At 33.4% G+C, this 21755-nt stretch overlaps 2 protein-coding genes and 1 long non-coding RNA gene across 9 annotated transcripts in view; 1 reads left to right on the top strand and 2 right to left on the bottom strand.

Moving 5' to 3' along the window:
- The window catches only part of LOC408339, a 114397-nt gene that overhangs the window by 60204 nt on the left and 32438 nt on the right, over positions 1–21755 (bottom strand). The gene's annotated exons all lie outside the window — the stretch shown is intronic.
- Positions 1–21755, top strand: part of LOC102654166 (trichohyalin) — a 58791-nt gene that overhangs the window by 26925 nt on the left and 10111 nt on the right. For 2 of the 7 annotated variants that reach the window (XM_026443581.1, XM_026443584.1), the window contains exon 3: positions 20544–20797. In XM_026443581.1, coding sequence (XP_026299366.1) covers positions 20545–20797 — 253 coding nt within the window. In that variant the 5' untranslated portion in view covers position 20544. Of the gene's footprint in view, positions 1–5359; positions 5466–10134; positions 10300–18432; positions 18755–20540; positions 20798–21755 lie in introns of those variants that run through there. The other 5 variants (XM_026443579.1, XM_026443580.1, XM_026443578.1 and 2 more) reach the window with 4 other exon arrangements.
- LOC102654239 lies at positions 6886–8861 on the bottom strand. Its single transcript, XR_408032.3, has 2 exons — positions 7501–8861; positions 6886–7071 (listed from the first exon to the last, which is right to left on the bottom strand). It is a non-coding gene; the product is annotated as an uncharacterized LOC102654239 (long non-coding RNA).

Here is a 21755-nt window from a genome sequence, read left to right on the forward strand (position 1 = left end):
ATTTATAATACGTATTTAAATGATATAGCACACATAGTGAAATAATTAAATACGTAACTTAATTTGATTATTTTTTTTTAAACGATTCGTATTATTTTAAAATGGAGGGAAAAAATTATCATCGGTTGGTAAAATTGGTAAAATTTTCGGCAAATCTTTAATCTAACTTGATTATAAAAACGATTTATAATAATATTTAAATGTATATAGATAAATGATAGAATTAATGTAGCACACGTAAGTGAAATAATTAAATACGTAATTTAATTCGAATATTTTTTTTTTAAACGATTCGTATTATTTTAAAATGGTGATGATTATATTCTCTTATATAACGTTTCTTGTCTACCTTTTTTATTGTCATTAATCTTTATAAAGCAAAAATAAATGATTGATTAAACAAGATGGAATTTATTTGAAATGCAAATGATTCGATTGAATATTTTAAAAAACAAATAGAATGCATTTTTAAATTGAAATTAAAAATTAAAAATCACGTTTTCCGATATATCATCGAAGAAGAAAATGAAAGTAAATCAAACGATTCATTGTCTTATCTCTCGACGATTAATCTTGACTGACGTGTCGCTATGTTTCGAGACATTAAAAAGTAATCGTTAAAAAGAAAGAAAAAAATACGATATCTTTCCAAAAAAGACATACATCAAATACCCTGTCGTAAATCAATTGTAACTGACGTTGTTCAATCTCTTTTTCACTTCTTCTTTCTCTTTTTTATCCCCCCATTCATCTGAAATGTTTACTTAGATCCTTTAAAAAAAATATTTACTTCTATCGAGTTGCATCTAAAAAAAAATAAATTTATAAATATTTTTATTTCAAATAATATTATTATATTATTTTATATTTCTTTATAAATTATTGATACATAAAATGATATTTTTTTTTCTTCATCTTTAAAAAATCAAAATTGGTCGATCTCTTCCTCGAGTCCCCACACATTTGCAACAAAATTTCATTCCACTTTAACTTCAGAATAACCTACAATTCGTATCGATCACACCGCTATCTGGCGGCGATATTATTGAAAACGAGCACGTAGTTGGGCTATCGCGAAACGTTCACTGAAATTTGCATAAAATCAATTCTTTCAACATTTCTGACCGTGCCCGTATTTCGAATTAAAAAATAATAAAACAGAACACACACACACACAGTATTCCCAAACTCATAATTCCTCTTCTTCGTCCATCATCGATCTCATCTTTCCATCTTTCGTTAGAATTATCACTATATATATATATATATATATATATATAAATATCGATGTTATATATTCGATTCATTAAGAAAATTAAACAAAATTCCTATTTTTTTTCATATAAAATTATAATTCGTTATTTTTCATACCTTCATAATAATTTTGGATTAAAAAAAAAAATGAAAAATTCTGATCGCCGAGTTATCGACAATCGATAATCACAATTTTACAGTCGCTCGCTCGCTCGCTCCTCCAAACGCTTTGAATTTCTTCCTCCTTGGCAATTTACATTTTTTATCATTTTACTCACGCCCGATCGCGAACGAGATCGCGATATCTGTCGATTCTTCCCCCTCGCCCTCCATTCCTGATTTTTCCAAGTGAAAAAGTAATTGGCAGCCGATTTGTAACCTCGATTATTTCCCCCGAATGCAATTTCGCTTTATACATCGAGTACATAGCGATTCGCTGATGATGGAAAAGTTTTAACATGGCGGAAATGATCGATTGTGACAGTTTTATTTTTCGAGAGGCGAGTTTCGCAATAAAATAATTCTCGAATAATTTTAGACTATCTTTTTTCTTCTCTTTTCCTTTTTTTTTTTTTTAGGAATTGTATAAAAATTTTTAACAAAAGGTATGATGAATATGATATTTTCTGTACAAAAGTAAAATCGTTATTCTCGTACAGGTTGAGAACCACATTTTTCCACAGTGGATTGCCCTTTGATTCGATTTTGAATTTTTCCGCGTACACAAATAATAATTTGGCGATTCGTTCGACCACGATTTTTCGACAATGTAAACAATACACATCGAAAATTTTATCTCTTTAAATTGGAATTTCAGCGCTCCACTTTGCAGGATAATTCTGGTTAATTTTGAGGAAAAAGAAAAAATGAATCTTTCGTATCATTTTCAACTTTTATCTTTTTTATCGTATCAATATTAGTTTCTTTTTTTTTTATTGTTGTTAAATAAAATCCTTCTTGAAATATCTATACTTATGTAGTGGAGGTATCTAAACTGTTTCTTCTCTCGTTTTCAATTATTGGAAATCAGCATCACGCGTCTCCTCCTCTTTGATTACATGTCACGTATTAATCAATATCGATTCCACGGAATACATTGTTCGAATATTTCGAGAAAAACAACATATCGAGTGATTAATTAATTTCTAACGACAGATATGTTCGATTCCATCGAATTTTTATACACTCGTCTATCGACCGTAGAAAATTCTATCCATGTTATTGATTACTTTTCATTATCATATATTTTAATAGGCAGACGCATCTCTCGTTACATCATTCGATATGATATCATAATATTGGTGATAAAAATACAGATGTGTACGAAGGAGTCGAAGATTGGAAGGTCATCGAGTAAATAAAAAATTTTCTTTTTTTTTTTTTTCCAAACGTGACATTTAAAAAAGATTTTCATCGATAAGTTAATCGCGTCAGACGTTAAAATGTTATTAATACATGACGAATAAATTAACCATTTATGCAAAAAATGAACAATTTATGCGTACTATACCCATCATCGTGTTTATCTCATTTTTTCAAATCAATCAATATATATTTTTATAAATATCTCCAAGAATCCAACATGTTTACGATCCTCGATCAGTGATTCTCAATTTCAAAATTTTAATTTTATTTTTTACTTTACTTTATATAAATTTTCTTCTTCTTCAATTCTTCTCTTCTCTGTTCCAATATAAAAATTACATCATCGATGTATTTCTTCGAGAATATCTTTTAAAAATTTCTAATTTCAAAATTGTCAACAACAAGTTGAGAGACACTGACATCAATTTTGGTGACGGAGTGGTAAGCATCACTCGTCACCTCGTGTTTCACATACGTGGGATCGGGATCGAAAAGTTGAGGATCGATTTGGTCCGGTTGCCAATTTACGAGGCTGCTCAAATTCTCAGAGGGAAATGCAAATTACTCTCGTAACTGTCGGAAAGTCCGAACGCTTGGCGGTGGTTCGAACGGAGGAACGGCAAGATGTTATTATTACCTGTCACGCGAAACTTTGAATAATTTGCCTTCGTCGATTAAGTGCATCGTTTGCGTGAGTTGGATCCGTATTTGAATAGGGAAGAAGGGAGGGAGGGAGGGAGGGTAATCGGCGAACGAACAGTAAATACACGAAAGTGCGGTTAATGTTTCGAAGATGGAAGATAGTCGTTGAAACTCGTTCTCCATTTAGAATGATTTATTTACTTTTAAGTAGATTGTAATAGAATGGAAAATATTTTACGTTTACAGAAAGATGAATTGTTAAACATTATATCGTGATGTCATATTGATGTAAGTATTATTAGATTAGACGAACTATTAAATATTAGAATTATTGTAATGTAATTATTATTAGGTTAGGATAGGGTAGATTGTAACAGAATGGAAAATATTTTATATTTACAAAAAGATGAATTATTATTAGGTTAGGTTATTGTAGATTGTTTATTGTAGAATCGAAAATATTTTATATTTACAGAAAGATGAATTATTAAATACTATAAATATTGTGATGCAATTATTATTAGGTTAGGTTAGGCTAGTATAGATTGTAACAAAATTGAAAATATTTTATATTTACAGAAAGATGAATTATTAAATATTATAAATATTGTGATGTAATTAGTATTAGGTTAGGTTATTGTAGATTGTAACAGAATGGAAAATATTGTATACTACTACAGAAAGATAATTAATAATTTATCTTATTTATTTAATAAGATAAATTATTAAATATTAGAAATATCGTGATGTAATATTGATGTAATTATTATTAGATGAACTATTAAATATTAGAATTATTGTGATGTAATTATTATTAGGTTAGGTTACTGTAGATTGTAACAAAATGAAAAATATTTTATATTTACAGAAAGATAAATTATTAAATATTAGAATTATTGTGATGTAATTATTATTAGGTTAAATTATTGTAGTATTGCAACAGAATGAAATATTTTACATTTACAGAAAGATGAATTATTAAATATTAGAATTATTGTGATGTAATTATTATTAGATTAGGTTATTGTAGTATTGTAACAGAATGGAAAATATTGTATACTTACAGAAAGATGAATTATTAAATATTATAAATATTGTGATGCAATTATTATTAGGTTAGGTTAGACTAGTATAGATTGTAACAAAATTGAAATTATTTTATATTTACAGAAAGATGAATTATTAAATATTAGAATTATTGTGATGAAATTATTATTAGGTTAGGTTATTGTAGATTGTTTATTGTATTAACAAAAAGATGAATTATTAAATGTTATAAATATCGTGATGTAATTATTATTAGGTTAGGTTATTGTAATAACAGAATTGAAAATATTTTATATTTACAGAAAGATGAATTATTAAATATTAGAATTATTGTGATGTAATTATTAGGTTAGTAGTAGGTATTAGATTATTGTAGTAACAGAATTGGAAATATTTTATATTTACAGAAAAATGAATTGTTAAATATTATTAGGTTAGGTTATTGTATAAAGAACAAAAATTTTAGATTTAGGTTAGTTTATCTGATCTAATTTATAATTTTTATGATCTCATTTGATAAACATGCACGAGTCACACTGTATAATTTTAAAAGATTTAACACGCAACAATGAGAAAGAATTTAATAAATCTATCATATAATACAAATTTAAATTATCGATGAAATCATTAAAATCATAAGTAAGAAAAAAATGATGATTCTCTCTTCGTATCTTAATAAAATCCCGATTAATTTTTCAATTTATCCGATAAAAGAGCACAAAATGCGTTATTAAATTGACAAATATTGCACAATTCATTGTATCACGCGTCTCTCTCTCCCACTTCTCCCGATATTTAATTTCCCACCCCTTCCCCCGCGTATAAAACGTCCCATTTAACTTTCAACAATATCAATTAACGTGCTAATTACTTAACAGCTTCCTATTTATACATCGGCTCATGTATACGCTCAGATTATTTTAACAATCCCGCGTTAAAAATCGAATAACACGCGACTTTGCGCAGGGAAAAAGTTTCGTGTTAGAAGCCAATATTGTGTATGATATTACCTAAGCTAAAATTGTACCGTATAATTTGCTTCTCGCTCTAGAATTCCACAACATACACAACGAAGAGAGAGAGAGAGAGAGAGAGAGAAGAGAAAAATGTAATAAAATTGATTGACCGGCAAGGAAGGACCGAAGATCGATGAAAAGGTATTGTATGCACGAGGGAAAATTTACAACAGTGGAGGAGGGGGTATATTATAGTGGATTTAATTAAAAGTTTTAATTGAAAAAAAAATTCGTACCAAACATTTAACTAATAACCCTTCGTTAAATTGTTCGAAGGAAACGTGTTTTTCCTTCTTCCATCCATAACCTAACCTAAAAATATTGGGATAACACTCGTTTAAAGAATTCTTTATTAAAATTTAATTCACAATTTGAGTCACAATTCTCTCGTTTCACACGAATTATTATTATTATTACATTGTTTTCATAATGTGTTTTTAATAACGTGTAATTAATTAAAAAAATATTTATTTGGTAATGAAGCATCTCGTTCCATGAATATCTGCTTCTGGATATTGTATCATATTTTAAATATCACTTGTGACATTTGAATCAATATTTAAAGAAGACAGGAAAGAAGTAATCGTGTGAATCGTGTAAATTTTTATCATTTTAAAAACTATAGATAGAAAAAAAATATTTGCAAGTCGTGATATGCGAATAATTTATTCGTATCAAAATATCTTTTCAAGAATATTATATACATTATACTATTAAGAAATGATGAATAAATAAGATTTATAGAAAGAATTAAATTTAAAAAAAAAAAAAAAAAATAGGAAACCGAAAAGTATCGATAAATTTGTCGACAAGGGATACATTTACAACGATGAAAGTTTAACAAACGATTTATCAAGATGGTAATTTGTTTTACCTCGTGTTAACTAAATGATAGTCATTATTCATCGTTGGCCTAAGGAGGAGCAGCAGCAGCAGCAGCACCAGTTTACCAGGAGAAACTTGTAGACTGAATAATAAAGTTTTCTCGGATGGCCAGCTATCCGAGCCTCAACTTTCTTCATCAAAGGGGAGAGAGAGAGAGAAAGAGAGACTGGTGCTGCGTTTTCTGTGTGTTTCGGAATCCTTAACACCTGGGATGCAAAAAGTTCCCCTGTAAAACTGATAATGAACTTTGGACTCTACCCGAATTTCCACTCGTCGAGTTCGTTGAATGCAGAGGCGAGGACCGAATCGTATCGATCGACAAACCTTCGTCCCTCTTCGAATTATTATATTTCGTTTCGATGATTTTTTTTTCTAGCAAAGTTAAAGTGTTTATTATTCAAATTAGATCGAATTGTTTTAGATCGAATTATTAAACCGAGTACTTTAATTGTTTATTTTAAAAATAAATTATACAGAAATATATTGATTTAAGTAATAAAGAAATGGGATGATATAAATTAATGTAAATGTCTCACTGTATCCTTTTTTATTATGTTTATCGAAGAGAATTTACGATTGAAAGAAAGAAAGAAAGAAAGGAAGAAAAATGGGGAGGAAGGGGTTTATATAAAGGGAAGGAAGGAAATTATTCTAATCAAAATTTATCACCCCGAGATAATGAAAATTAAAACATTTTATTCTTATCTCCTTCGAATTCGCGCTGTTGCCTCGCATTCAACTCCCTTTTTTTTTTTTTCTTTTTGTTCAAAGTTAATTACGGTTAGAGAGCTAATTTCACAACTCCGCCTCGGCCTGTAAAACTTATTTAAGTTTTCCACGTCGTTATTTAAGACGTTTAAGGCTGAAAGAATAACACAAGCATTGTTATTAACGGACCTCGTTAGAGACTGCGACGAAATTGGTCGGCTAATTTTTTTGGGGAATGCACGAAATATCATCGATGACACTTTTACCGATAAAAATAATTTGAAGCTTTCAAAGAAAGGATTCTTTTCTCTTCTCCTCTTCTAATTTACGTAAAATGATTCATCTTTTATTTTTGTATTGCAATATTAATTATATATAATCGATAATTTCATTCCTTCCTTGATACGAAATTAAAAATGAAATTCGTACGCATTCGCGTTCAGATTAAAATTAAATAATTCAATAAATGAAGAGAAAGATATTATATTAAATTTAACAATTCTTCAAATTGTGTGAAATAAGAAAATTAAGGATTAAAAAAAAGATTAATTATTCTAAATTAATCTCTTGAACTCTTCCTTACCTTCAGTCGATAATTATTGTACACGATCGAAACGAAGGATCGCAGCTCCTAAAATTATTTCATCATCCCCGATTCGATTTTTCGTTCCAATCACGAGGAAAAGTTTCCCTTCCATCGTAAAGCAAGGCGCGCCATTCCCATTTACTATCAACGGCTAATTGCTTTAATTGCTAATTACTTTAATGCACGAATAAGGCTCGACGCTTTTTGCCCGATAACGCGATGCATTGAATTAGAGAACGCGGTTAAACGAGTTGTCTGTCTCGTGTTATAACCTATCCCGCCATTATTATTCGTCGCCACGCGAATAATTTTCTTAAAATGTGCGAGCAAAAATTTGAGAATTTAGATATCTCATTCTCACCTGGCATCCAATTCGATTCGATCGCGAAATTATGCTTAAGAAAAGTTGATTTATTGGAGCTTCGAAACGAAACCAAGTCGTTCCAACCTCGTGGCAATTTCTCGAATTATTATTCGTCGCTTTGCTTCGATCAAAAACCTTTATTTCGTCCTCGTCAAAATCACTGTAACTTTTTTCTTATCCTTAATAAAATATACGGAAAATACTTCTTTTCCTAGTCTTGCATCTTTTTCTTATCACGCACAAGAAACACTTCTTACAAACAAACCGTGAAATGCTCGACTCTCAAAACATAACAGTACGATGTAGAATGAAGTTGGCTGCATAGCGACTAGCGACACTCGTGCGAAAAAATGACACTATTTTCCGAACGCCTCAAGAGATTCTACTTCAGAGTGAAGTTGGCTGGAAAATAAACGTTCGACCAGCGACACTCGTGCGAAGAAACGAAACTAAACTTTCCGAACGAAGAATTTACACGAATGAAATACATCGTTAAGACGATAAGATACAGACTCGATTTACGACATCGTAAATAATAAACTTTTCCTTTTCTTCCTTCTCCTTTGTACAATTTGCGTGTAACGAGGTCATTGAAATTACGTGCTCAGCGAAATCAAACGATTGTCCGCCGATTAAATTTTCTCTCCAGCCTAACTGCCTCGCATAATTCGCTCGTTTCCAATCGATTTAACACGAGTGTTAAAAAATGTTAATCAGCGATTACTTTCCGCGGTTATGTACCGCGGCGATATAAATTCGAAAGGTTTAACACGTTGTTTAATCCCGTTCGTGCAACGGTTACAAATGGAAAATCGATGAGCAAACTCGTTGCAAAAATTGCACTCGCGTCGCGTGCAAACGCGATCGTTTCATCGCGCAGGCAAGGAAAAGAAAAAGTCGCGCCTGTTTGGGGAAAAGCAATATGGCGTCTAAATTGATTACAATATTACGAATATTTGATTGGATGATGATTTTTCTGTTCATTTTGATAATAGAATTTTTTTCCCTCCTCCGATCATCAAAAAAGGAAATTTAAATTAAAAAATAAAATATTTCCTCTCTTTTATGAAATTAAATTAATTCTAATAAAATTTATTTGATATTATAACCTCGATAACGATACAATATTATGAATATTTAATTGGACGATGATTTTTCTGTTCATTTTGATAATAGAATTTTTTCCTCTCCTCCAATCATCAAAAAAGAAAATTTAAATTAAAAAATAAAATATTTCCTCTCTTTTATGAAATTAAATTAATTCTAATAAAATTTATTTGATATTATAACCTCGATAACGATACAATATTATGAATATTTAATTGGACGATGATTTTTCTGTCCATTTTGATAATAGAATTTTTTCCTCTCCTTCGATCATCAAAAAAGGAAATTTAAATTAAAAAATAAAATATTTCCTCTCCTTTATTTATTCTAATAAAATTTATTTACGCTCATTTATTTAATTATAACCTCGATAATTTCATTTAGAATCGTGACAAGGGATCGGCAAAGAAATTATGCCTTTTCTCCTACAAATTTGTAATTACGCGTTTTAATTAAAACGAGCCGCAAATTCTACCGCACTCTAAACACGAGCCAGGGACGATTAATCGTTGCGTTATCGGTGTTGTCAACCGTTCAACCTGTCAACGGCTCGTTAATTCACCTGGTTCTCACCTCGCAACTTCTCCAACGAACGAAGCGCCATCGTTGATTTTATGAAAGGCCAGCGCCATCTGTTCTCTCCTTTCTCTCTCTCTCTCTCGAGTTCTCTCAGTATTCTTTCGATCGGTCAGATTTATATTTAAACCAATTCGAGGCCAATTAGAAGGAATTGGACGGAGCAACTGGTGTGCTCGAAGAAGGTTCATGGTTAGAGTTCGTGGCCAAGATCAAGTTCGTTTAGATTCACATTTGCTTTGTTGATTTAACGTTGACGTAATTACGAAAATGGTCATCGATAGGGGAATTTGAGGGATAAAATCTTGTTTGGACGGATCAAGCTTAATCGTAGTCATTTAAGATTTTATTACAATCACAATATATACATATGTATAAAGCTTCGTAATAAGTCAAGTCAGGTTATGTAAATCTAAAATGGATTGTTAAATCGATTCGTTACGATTCGTAGGGAAATAATAACAATTTATTGATTAACGAACGAAACTTACGTCATCTGACTAAGAAATCAATTGACAGGTTATGTAAAACGATTATAATATAACCTATTCGATTTTATCAAAAATCTCGCTCTTAATCTCGCCGATTAAAACGAAGGAACGGCAACTGTTTTCATCGAGAACGTGAAATTCTGTCGTGTTAACACACGAAGATCGCACGAGGTGTCGAAACGCGAATTTTCATTGGAGGGAGGCCTTGAGAGTCGAACGTCATTGTATCAGGAAAATATCCGTCGAATCTTGAACCAGGTATCTTTCTAATCTCGTTTCTAATCTAACGATACTTTTTCCAGTAAAGTAAAGTAAAAAAATTTTTGGTATTTTTGGTAAGTGTTTCGTTTCCATTTTGAGAAAATTTAAAAACGTTTAATAATCATTGATTATTATGATTATTTAATTGGGAAGATGATAGAACAACGGGATATCAATTATCATTAATTAAAAACAATTAGCAAAATTCAATTGGATTTATTTGTACCGTGGCCGTGACAATTGATCGTTAATTAACTTATATTTAATAAGGACAGATTGTATCCAATGCGTAATGTTTTGATTGCTAACAATAACAATTAGTCATATTTGATATTGTGGTTGCATGACTAGTTTGAATATAAAGCATCGTTAATAGAAGGATGACATAATTAGCAAATGGATCAGAATATATTAATAAATTTGTTTGGTAGAAACGTTATTCTTTGATACGATTGTTTGAATGAAATTTATTTTGTAAAATAAATTTCTAATTCGTTCAACGTCAAGATAATATTCGTCGATTGGAAATTATTGGTATCGAAAAAAAAAAGATTCTAAAAAAAAAAAATCCTTGCTCAAAATGATTTCTAACGATATAACGATACTTTATTAATTTACACGCGAAAAAGTAATCCTCTCCAATCCCGTAGCAATTCAATCGCCAACAAATCCCACTAAATCTCTCCTCCCGTCCCATTTTTTTTTTCCCAACAATTGCCAACGAAATCGTTCACACGTCCCCGCAAATAGCAACGCCGCCGCCATTCCTAGCAAGGATTAGGACACGTGGCGACATCGCGACGATTGTTTTGTTCTCGAGTCCTTGCATCGCAGCGCCTCGTAAACATCGAAGAAGTTCGCCCCCCTCCTCCTCCACTCTGCCTCGGCCAACGCGATAAAAACTGTTTTGTTCGCTTTCGACCGTGAAACTCCGGGGAGCGCTCGAATCGTAAAACGTGCCACCACGTCGCTGTAACGAGATTTTTCCAACGGTTTCCGCCATCCCCTCCATCCCCTCCCCTCTCCTCCCTCGACCGCAATCTCGGAGACGAAAGGAAACCGCGTCGAATATTCAACGATCATCCCGCAATTTCCGCCACATTTTGTCGTAGACGTTGCTTGTTAGCCACAGTGAACTTGGGGGGATTGAATTTTTCCTAAATCTTGTTTCGTTTTCTACTATTTCTCGGGTCCTCGTTTCGAGGAGACGAGCATTGAACGATTCTGAGAGGGGAAAAAAATTGAAAAATATAAAAACTGTTATATCCTCTAAATCAAAAAATTGAATTCAAATTTTCCATTATCCATTTTTCGTCGATCGGTCCATTCAAATTTCCCGCGCAAATTTAATTAAAATCAATTTCGAAGAAATCGCGAAATCGTCTCTCCGATTCGACTTTAAGCGCACCGTCTCCGCGACGTAGCCGATTAATAATCCAAGAGGGTTATCCGTTTAAACGGAAATAGGCTTTCCTCTACGTGGTGTGTACACACGCACACAGAAACAAGCTCGTTCTAATTATTTTGCTCGCTCGGTTGCGAGTAACGTGATAACGGCCACCCAACACTCGCATCCTCTGACGCCTGCCATGCACTGATACTAATGCATTAATTTATAATCATCCTATAATTTGCGGTTGCATCCTCCTTGCCACGCGTGACCTCCATTCTAAACACGCTTACGTTATCCCCGCGCATTTCAATTTCCACCTCGAATCGCGCTGTGTTGTAATACGATCCGTTGTGCACTTTGGAAAAAAAAAAAAAAAAAAGAATTCCCCGATACGAGAGGAGTTTCGATCGATGCCCATTTTTCCTATCCCATGTAGAAGTTTTAAGAGGAATTTTCAAATTTTTCGTGGCAAAAAAGGTACTTGTACATTGCTATTTTATTTATTGTAGCAACACGAATTACTCTTTGAAATTATTTCACCGTTTACTATTGTTATTTATAAATATTAATTTCTCTAATGTTATTTGGAGAAATTTTCAATATTATTTTCCATAAATAATTATTCAATTTAATATTCTCAAATATTCGCTTTATCTCAAGTCCCTCTGATTGTAAAAAAAAATAAAAAGATATACAAGTAGCGTAATTTGAAATAAATTTCCAGTCCAGATGTGTTTCATTAGACGCTTCGTCGTGTTGTTTCAGCGAGAAAATATTTCGCGAAGAAAAATAGCAGGTTTAATTTATCCGTCTCCGAAAGAGGTTAGGTTAGAGTAAATTAAGTTAGAAAGTTTTGATATATATATATATATATATATATATCTTCACTAAAATGTTTTGCGTTTGTGATAACCAGGTACTGTAATAACTTGACGTGATGTTTGGTTTAATGAAATCGTGAAATTGAATATTTAAGTGATGTGTACGAATATGAGATAAAATGGAGAAACTTGGTTAATATTGCTTTTAATTAAATTGTATACACAAAGGGTATTACAACCGAAGTACCGAATTGAATAAAACTGTTTTCTATTCATTCATAAGGAACGAAATAATCTTTGACTGCTAGCAAGTTGATTTTTATTTTTCAATACTTAACCTAACAAATAAAAATATTTTTCGAAATATTCTATCCTGCATAAATCGCTCAACTTTTCAGAAAAATTAAAAAAAGAAAAGAAAGAGAACTTTTCGCACATAATTTTCCATCGAAATCATGAATCTCGATTCATTTCTAACCTGTTATCTCACACGCAACGATTTATTAATAATCTCTCGCAATCTTACCTTTTGCCACTCGTTCGATTTGTAGAGACTTTCGTCCGTGCTATCGATGAAAAAAGGGACGAGCTGCAATACAACTGTACTTTTCTATTTCCTTGCTACGAGGCTGATAATTAACGAACGAGTCCTTTGTTCCTCTCGATAGCCAGCAAATCGTCCGCCATTAATAAGCAATCCCACTTAGAGGTTTGGACCGATCAGCGACGGTGCTGCCGCTCACGTTAATTAGGTGACACTTTTTCTCGCCCCGACTATCGCCAACCTTCAATTGGTTTCAACTCTAGTCGTTAGCAAGTACATCCTGCTTGCCTGCGTAGGAAATCAGTGCTCTTTTTTTAACAATTCTTTTGCGAAACTCTTAACGAAAAAGCTTGTCTTTTGGCAAATGGATTAGAAAGTAAATATCGCGAGTGAATGTAAATTATTTAGCTTATTTAGGAAACTTTGTTTTCGGTGAATAAATTAGCTCGATAAAGTAGAGACAAGGTTAAGTCGCGATAAGTTTTGAATAAACTCGAGTTTTATTTAAATCAAAGATTTGGGCCGAATATTAATTTTCAAAGATTTTACGATCAATTTTTATCAGATTTTTCATCATTATCAAGAATTTTCCACAGCGAAGAAGAATACGGAGGAAGTAAAAACTTCCTGTGATGTTAATATAGCTTTCGGCGTACGTTAGGAAAACAAACAACTTTTTGTTGGCGCGAAGAACTTAGACTTTGAAAAACATTATTCTTAATAAAATTATCAACATCCAATACTATTTTCTTCTCGTCCTCTATTTTTAAATTTTTAAATACGACTCTCTGAATAAGAGATTAAATAGTGATTTTTAAAAAGAGCACGAATTCTAAAATTTTAAAAAGTTAAACAAAATTGTCAAAATAATTTGACGATTCAGTTAATATAAGATTGATACAATATCTCCACATTCCACAATTACAATGGAACGCCGATTATCCAAACTATCCAGACGTGATCCAGAAATTCTCGAACTTGGTAAACAGAAGAAGCAGTTATATATATTTAAAATTAAAACGTAAGAGAATCGTTCAATAATTTATTTTAATAGATAAAATAGGATAAGAAAAATGAGAAAATAAAATTTTTTGTTGAAACAAGAAATATTTGGTTACACGCGAAAATTAGATTTTGTAAAAATTTGTGAAACAGTATCTTCTTTTCGCCTTAACCGGGATAGAATAATAGGATAAAATAAAAGGAATAGTGCGCACGGGTCGACGTCTAATCAAGAAACTGTCGCAAGCTCGACCTTCGTGCAATAGTACATGTTGACTTGCCATTTTACCCTCCCAAATTCACTCTACTTTTTTTCTAAAATTGCTCAGAAAATTATCAGGAAAAAAAAAATTAACATTCTCTTCTATATATAATATTTAACATTCCTTCGTATCATTTCGATGCAATTCGAAAAAAAAAAGAAAAAAAAATTTCCTGCGTTCGAAAACCGATTCTCGATAGCCGGATACTATTTGTCATAAGCGGTAACAAGGACGTCGAGTGGTTGCGATAAGATAAATAAAAAAAAAAGGGAGGAAAAAAAAAAAAATCGGTACCACCTTGTGCCAGATCGTGGCAGCCAGAATTCGTGCGAAACGACGTCCCAATATTTCAATACCGTTATCTCCGAAAAGTCAGGCGGAAACTGGCTCGATCGATAAGGGGTGCATGACAGAACGATATAGCCTCCTGTACCGTTTTTATTATCCCGCGGGTCCCATTATTCCATTGCTCGTTGACTACGAGCTTTATACGCACGTCCCGCGATCTTCAATTCGATCGTACTCTACGAGTCGAAAGTTACGAATGGTCGAGTTTCGATTCCTTAATTTTCAGTCAAGAAAATCAATTGGTTCAATATTAATAAATACATTTTTCAAATCGCGATCAAATTGCGTTAAAATGCGAAAAAGAAATATTCTATTGTATATACGTAAATCGATTATAACCTCAAATAATAACAAAAAAGCAATCTAGTTATATTCAATCATCCGATCGACACTTGTTCGATACACTTTTGATCCCTTTGCATCGTTCATCTTTTAAATCGGTACCGAAATCAATCACTTGACGCGTAAATAACTAGACTTAACCTCAAAAATAAAACTATGAAACTATAAACACGAAGTATCTTATTCTGTTCTTAATATCGAAAATTTATAATTCTAAAAATGTTCAAAAAAAAATTTCAATATAAAAAAAACGATATTGATACATTCTTTTTTTTTTTCATAAAATTTTATTCCACCACTTACGTATCCGTATACCGAGCGCACTGTAACAAATGCGATCGAACCAATTTTTCTAGAGAGAGAGTATGGTCTATCCTCGGCCGTAACATTCCACCTCGTTACCACGAGGCATGCAAAAGTGGAATAGGAAAGACACAGAGAGAGAGAGAGAGAGAGAGAGAGAGAGAGAGAGAGAGAGAGGAGAAAAAAAGAGACGAGAAAATGGTTTCGAGGAGTTAGACGAGGATAATGGAGGTTAGAAGGGACTCTGCATTTTGGATGCCCCCGTTCGAAAGTAACTTTAATTCCCCCGTCTCTGGCAATTTGTACAATTTACATTCACGTTCCCACCCATCGTGCCATTTCTCCAAAGATTTTTCGAGATCAGTGTATAAAGTGTCGAGAAAACTAATTAACAAGCGACAAAGATTTCTTTAACGTTTGAATCTTGATCTAGTTAATTAACTTTGTTTTTTTTTGAAAACAAGCTTTTTGACTTGTTTACCTCCCCATAGATGATTATAATTTTTAGCAGTTCGTTCGTAATTAACCGATGCACGTTGCGAATAGAGTCGTTTATTTGTAATTTCGTTTTCAAAATTATTCTTAAAATAATTCCTTTTTTCCCCCTTCTTGTACACACAATTATGCGCTTGTTTCGAGCAGTTCTCTTCTTCCTGATAACCTCGTCGTATCAGCCGCGTATTTCAATTTCGCGTTGCATTCGCTCGCCGAGGAGCGAATTTAAAGCCTCTTAACTCCTCTACGGTTAAGGAGGAGGTGCGAGGAGGGAAGGGAAGAGATAATTGCGAGCGGGACAGCAAAAGGAGAAGGAAGCCGAGATGTCGCTCGCGTAGCTGTAATCCAAGGTAGCGAACGAAAATTATTTGCGCCGCTCTCCGGTAGAGGCGTGGATCACGGGAGACGTATAAATATAAATTTGCACGTGTCAGAAAAATTGAAAAATGGAGATCTCTTATCGCGTATCCATATTTTCGTACGAAATATCGTATACAGTGAACTCGTTTGTCATCCGTAACGTCTTCTTTCTTTTTTTTTTTATATTAAATCTTGTATACACACTCCTCGATATATTGATATTTCTCTCTTTTAGGTTAGGTTGTTGATTCAACGAATCGACTTGAAGATTTAAATTATTTCCATCGATATTGATCAATTTCTTCTTTCTTTTTCTCAATGTTTTTTATTTTTTTGATCGTTCGTCGAAAATCCAAGGTTTCGAAAGGAGGATTTCTCTGTTTAATTTCGGATTGTGCGAATGGATAGCATATAATCCTCGATCCGCAAGAAGGGATTACGTTGTCGAAACTTTCTTTTCTCGTGGTACAAAAATTCTGGAGACAGTGATTAATCGTTTCGGGAGCAGACAGCTGGAGGAGTGTGTTTCTAATAAGACAGCCCATTATGGACCTCGCCCAGAGTGAAATTCCCACGAAAAAGATTCCCATCCCTGCTAAACGTTAAAAGTCGTGCGATCGAAGAAATGATTAACGATATTGTATACGTTTCGAGAGTATTGTATTTTCATTGTGCGAAAAATATTATTTCGATAATTTTTTAATAAATTAAAGACACGAATTTTTCTTCTAGAATAAATAAATTTTTCCTCTCACTGTATAAATCATATTCATTTAGATATTAAATTCATTCATTTGAAACTATATTTAATATTAACAATTTTTTTACGAGTTTATTGTACTATTCTTCAAACAATTCTGTTTCAATAAATAGAATTTATGATTCAATTCTTCTTTATAGCAACAAGATTCCATACTAATTGGATCAATTTTCTTAACAATTTCACTATATCGAATATTTTTCAAATATAAATTTTGAATTAACTATTTGACATTTTGTAATTTGATTATTTATCTACTAATCTAAAAAATAAATTACATTTTTAAATTTAAATTAAATATATATATATACGTAATTTTAATATGTATCCTTTGTTATATTTCGAGGAGCATTCATCATCGACACAATTTCGACCAAGATACAACCATGAATAATAAATACAAGGGGAGGGAAATTTCGTTCCCAATCAATGTCAAGGATCCCTTTTGCCGGAACCATTTCCGCTCTAAATCTCCCAGGTTTTCGAGAACACCGGTTCTTGGTCAACCGTAAGCTTAAGATTTATGGCGAAAAGTTGGTGGAGCCATCATCGCCTGTCCCCTTATGAAACTTATTGCTCGAGATTGATCGTGGCGGAAAAGTTTGGACGATTAAGAGACGTGTTTACGTGATTCGACCCTTTGATTCATCCGTGTTGCACGAAGGAGAATAAAAAAATCTTTTTCTAAGGAGAGTTTAGAAGATTCTTTTAAAAATTTAAAAGAAAACTTGTAGAATTATTTAACCTTCCAGATTAGATTAAACGATTGGCCTTGGCAAAGTTGATCAATTTGCCTTCCAAGTGACGCCAAGACTGCAAAACTTGAACGAGTCAATTAAACAATATTTGCCTCTGCTTCTCTCTAACCTCAAAGACCTTCACGACGATCTACCAGAATCGAGAAACTAACTCGAATCGTTTGTCACTACACAAAAATTCAAAAAATTTTACTATAATGATAAAATTTACTGAAAATTTAACCAATTACCACTAAACTATATAATTTTAAATATTTATATAATTTATCATATTCAAAATGTAATCGAGCTATTTCAACTCGAAAATATTATAATTTATATAAATATTAAAATTATAATCAATATATTATAATTTTTAACTTGGTTTAAAGACGAGGCTTGAATTATAATTCGGCCATAAAAATGAAAAAAAAAAAAAGAAAAATAAAAAAATCGCAAGATAATCGAGCTATTTCAACTCGAAAATATTATAATTTATATAAATATTAAAATTATAATTAACATATTATTAATAATTTTTAACTTGGTTTAAAGACGAGGCTTGAATTATAATTCGGCCATAAAAACGAAAAAAAAAAAAAAAAGAAAAATAAAAAAATCGCAAGATGATCTCGATGATCGAAATCGCAGTGTGTGATGACGTCATCGGCATCCGGAAGTGCACGGCTTTTGTGTGTACGGCGGGGGAGGAGGCGGGCAACAGGCGGGGTCTGTTAAGTTTAGCCGGCTCGACCTGGCAAGTCGACAGTGTGTCAAGATCACTTGATCCCTTGCCGCGCCTTCACCTAGAACGAGTCGAGGGCCTCGATTGCCGCCGCCTCTCTCTTTCCCGCCAACCGAGAACGCCACTCGAGCGCAAAACTCGCCGTAGAGCAGAAGAAGAAAGAATTTTCGGATTCGTGGCCGAGGGTTTCTTCTTCCATCCTCTTCGAGGGTGGGCGATCGAGTGTGTGTGTCGCGGCGGGGATCGATAGACGTGCAACGAATGTGATCTTGTTACCCTTGGTACGAAACGAGGGGAGGAGGGGAGGGTTTTTTCGAATTTTAAAAAGTGAGAGTTCAAGTAAGTGGTGAAAGTGGAATCGATTTCGATTTCGAAAAATTTTTTGGGAATTCCTTTATTTAAAAAAAAGTGGGAAATTTAGTTAAAAATTATTGTAAACAAATTGCTTGTTTAAAAAGAATACGCAAAATCGAAGTAAATTTAACAATCGTCGATTAATCGACGAAAACACGTATCGAATTATCGATTATTATTCGATTATTATATAAAGTTATATAAAAATTATTTCGATTTTGGGTATTCAAAGTTTCGTAAAAACACGTATCGAATTATCATTGTTCGATTATTATAAAAAGTCATATAAAGTTATTCGACATATTTGCATATCGTAATTCGTGGCAAAGAAACGAGAAAGAATATCACGGCGACACAATCAATTAACTTTGAATCGCGATTCTGCGAATCGAGTGGCAGCAAGAACAACTGGTTAAATTTGCTACAGCGCAAATGTGATAATGGATCCCTCCCGCGAGCTTTATAAAACCTAGCCTCCGATCAATTCTCTCCTGTTACGAAAAATCAATATATACCCATGTGAAAATCCGCCACCCGATTCGTTATCCCTTCGTCCAATTTCTAATCCAGTAAAAAAAAAAAAAAAAAAGAGAGGTTGAAAAATAATTTTTTTTTTCACAGGATGTATCATCGAGGACGTTAAAATTACGTAATTTATTATCCCTTCATAACTTTATGAAAAAGAGAGAGAGGGAAAGGAATATGATAAATTGGATCAAAATTCAGTAACACAGGCGTATAATATCGTGGACATTGAACGTTTTTCTAGAATTGATTAAAATTTATTAATGTACTCGTCCAATCCTCGATGAAAAGAGTGGAGAAAGTAGAAAGAAAACTTCCAATTCCCCAAGAAAAAAAAAATACATTTTCACGTATATGTAAACTGATCGAAAACGTTGAGGTTAAAAACCCGTAAAGATCCACGCATCAAATTCACTATTCATCTTTGGTATACTAACCGAAATAGAGAGGGAGGAAGAAATAGGGAGGGGGAAGAAAGATATAAAATATTCTTCCAATCAAAATTCAGTGACACGGTCGCATAATATCGCAGACATTAAACCCAAGATCCTCGAGCTACATCCTCCGAGATGCTCCTTTGACGCGGCGCGAATACCTAATAAGAATTTCCATCCTCGTGCAAAGTGCTCACACGTCTACGTTCACGCCGTTCCGGAATCCACGGAGCGGAAGCGAGAGCCACGTAGCTCGTAACACGGTCCCAGGAACCGTTTAAACCGTGTCCCCTTCCCCCACTCTCTCTATCCTGTAAGCGTATAAAAATACGCTCCTCCCCACCACTTTTCACGGCTCGGTTCACCGCCGCTACGCCAGACCCATAGAAATCAATTTGCCGGATCGAACGATAATATTCCACGCTGCTTGTTACTTGAGGAAAAAATATATTGCTCGGATGATAATTGTCGAGACGAAGGGGTTTTAGACTTTGAATTAGATTAGACAAAGTAGTTTTATATATTATCTGTTGCAGTTATGAATTGATTAAGATAAAATATTTAATTGTGCGATGAAGATGAAACGCTGTCACAGTTGACAATGGAAGATCGTATAAAGCGAAAACTTTAAACAAGCCTCATTTTTCGTATATGACAATTTTCACGTCTCGTCTCTTGGAATCGATCCTTGTAAAGGCGGTCGGTATTAACCTATATAAAAAGAAAAAAAAAAATGTCTCACAATGGGAAGAGGGAAAGCTCCATTGGGGGGAGAGAAAGAATAACCGAGGGCCGTATCCGTTTGATTTCAGAAGTATGCAGCCAGGGATGAGGGTGGCCCTGGCCACCACGTTCTGGCTGGCTGTGCTCGTGGCGGGGACAGTCGGCCACCATCCCGCCGGTCGCCTTATCTTCGATCAATACTCCTCCCCCTTCGACCCGCACCAGTATGGAGTTTATCGAAGAGCCGGGGGCCAACCGGACTGGAAGGATCAGGATCCTGTCGAGAAGAATCACCCGTTCGACCCTTCGATCAATCCGCCAAGGTCGATCACCAACACTGGCCACGGTACGCCCGCTATTCGTTACGTCACCCCGTTTAATTTTGTCTTTCGCTCTCTCTCTCTCTTTTCCCTTGTATTTCTTATCCTTTTTCTCTGTGTCATTTTCGTTCTCCGTCATTCGTCATCTTTTTCTATATCTTTCCGTCTCCCTTTCTCTATTTTTCGTTCTCTCTCTCTCCTTTCCGTTCTAGTTTTTCATTGTCTCTTTTTTTTCGCGTTTCCTTTGTGTTTTTTATTCTCTCTCTTTGTGTTTCGTTCTCCCTTTCTTTATATTTTTCGCACTCTCTCCTTCTTCCTGTCCGAGTTTTCATTTTGTCTCTCTCTATCTTTCTCTCTGTCTTTTTTCTTTCTTTATATTTTTCGTTTTCTCTCCTTTCCATTCGAGTTTTTCATTATCTTCTTTTCGTTTTCCCTTTTGCTTTCTCTTTCTTTCTCTCTCTTTTCCCTTGTATTTCTTATCTTTTTTCTCTGTGTCATTTTCGTTCTTCCTCTTTGCCGTCATTCGTCATCTTTTTCTAAATCTTTCCGTCTCTTTCTGTCTTTCCTTCTCTCTTTCTCTATATTTTTCTCTCTCCTTTCCGTTCGAGTTTTTCATTGTCTCTTTTTCGCGTTTTCTTTGTGTTTTTCATTCTCTCTCTTTGTGTTTCGTTCTCCCTTTCTTTATATTTTTCGCATTTTCTCCTCCTTCCTGTCCGAGTTTTTCATTCCGTCTCTCTCTTTCTCTCTTCTCTATATTTTTCGTTCTCTCTTCTTTCTGTTCGAATTTTTCATTATCTCTTTTTCGTTTTCCTTTTGAACCTTTGTTCTCTCATTCTCTCTCTTTCCTCTCTTCGCTTGTATTTCTTATTCTTTTTCTTTCTATTATTTATCCTCTTTCTTTATCGTCATTCGTCAATTTCCTTTTTCTATATCTTTCCGTCTTTCTTTCTCTTTTTCTCTCTGTGTCTTTCTTTCTCTCTTTCT

This window comes from Apis mellifera, linkage group LG11 (genome assembly GCF_003254395.2).
Source record: "Apis mellifera strain DH4 linkage group LG11, Amel_HAv3.1, whole genome shotgun sequence".
In the NCBI taxonomy this organism is placed as follows: domain Eukaryota; kingdom Metazoa; phylum Arthropoda; class Insecta; order Hymenoptera; family Apidae; genus Apis; species Apis mellifera.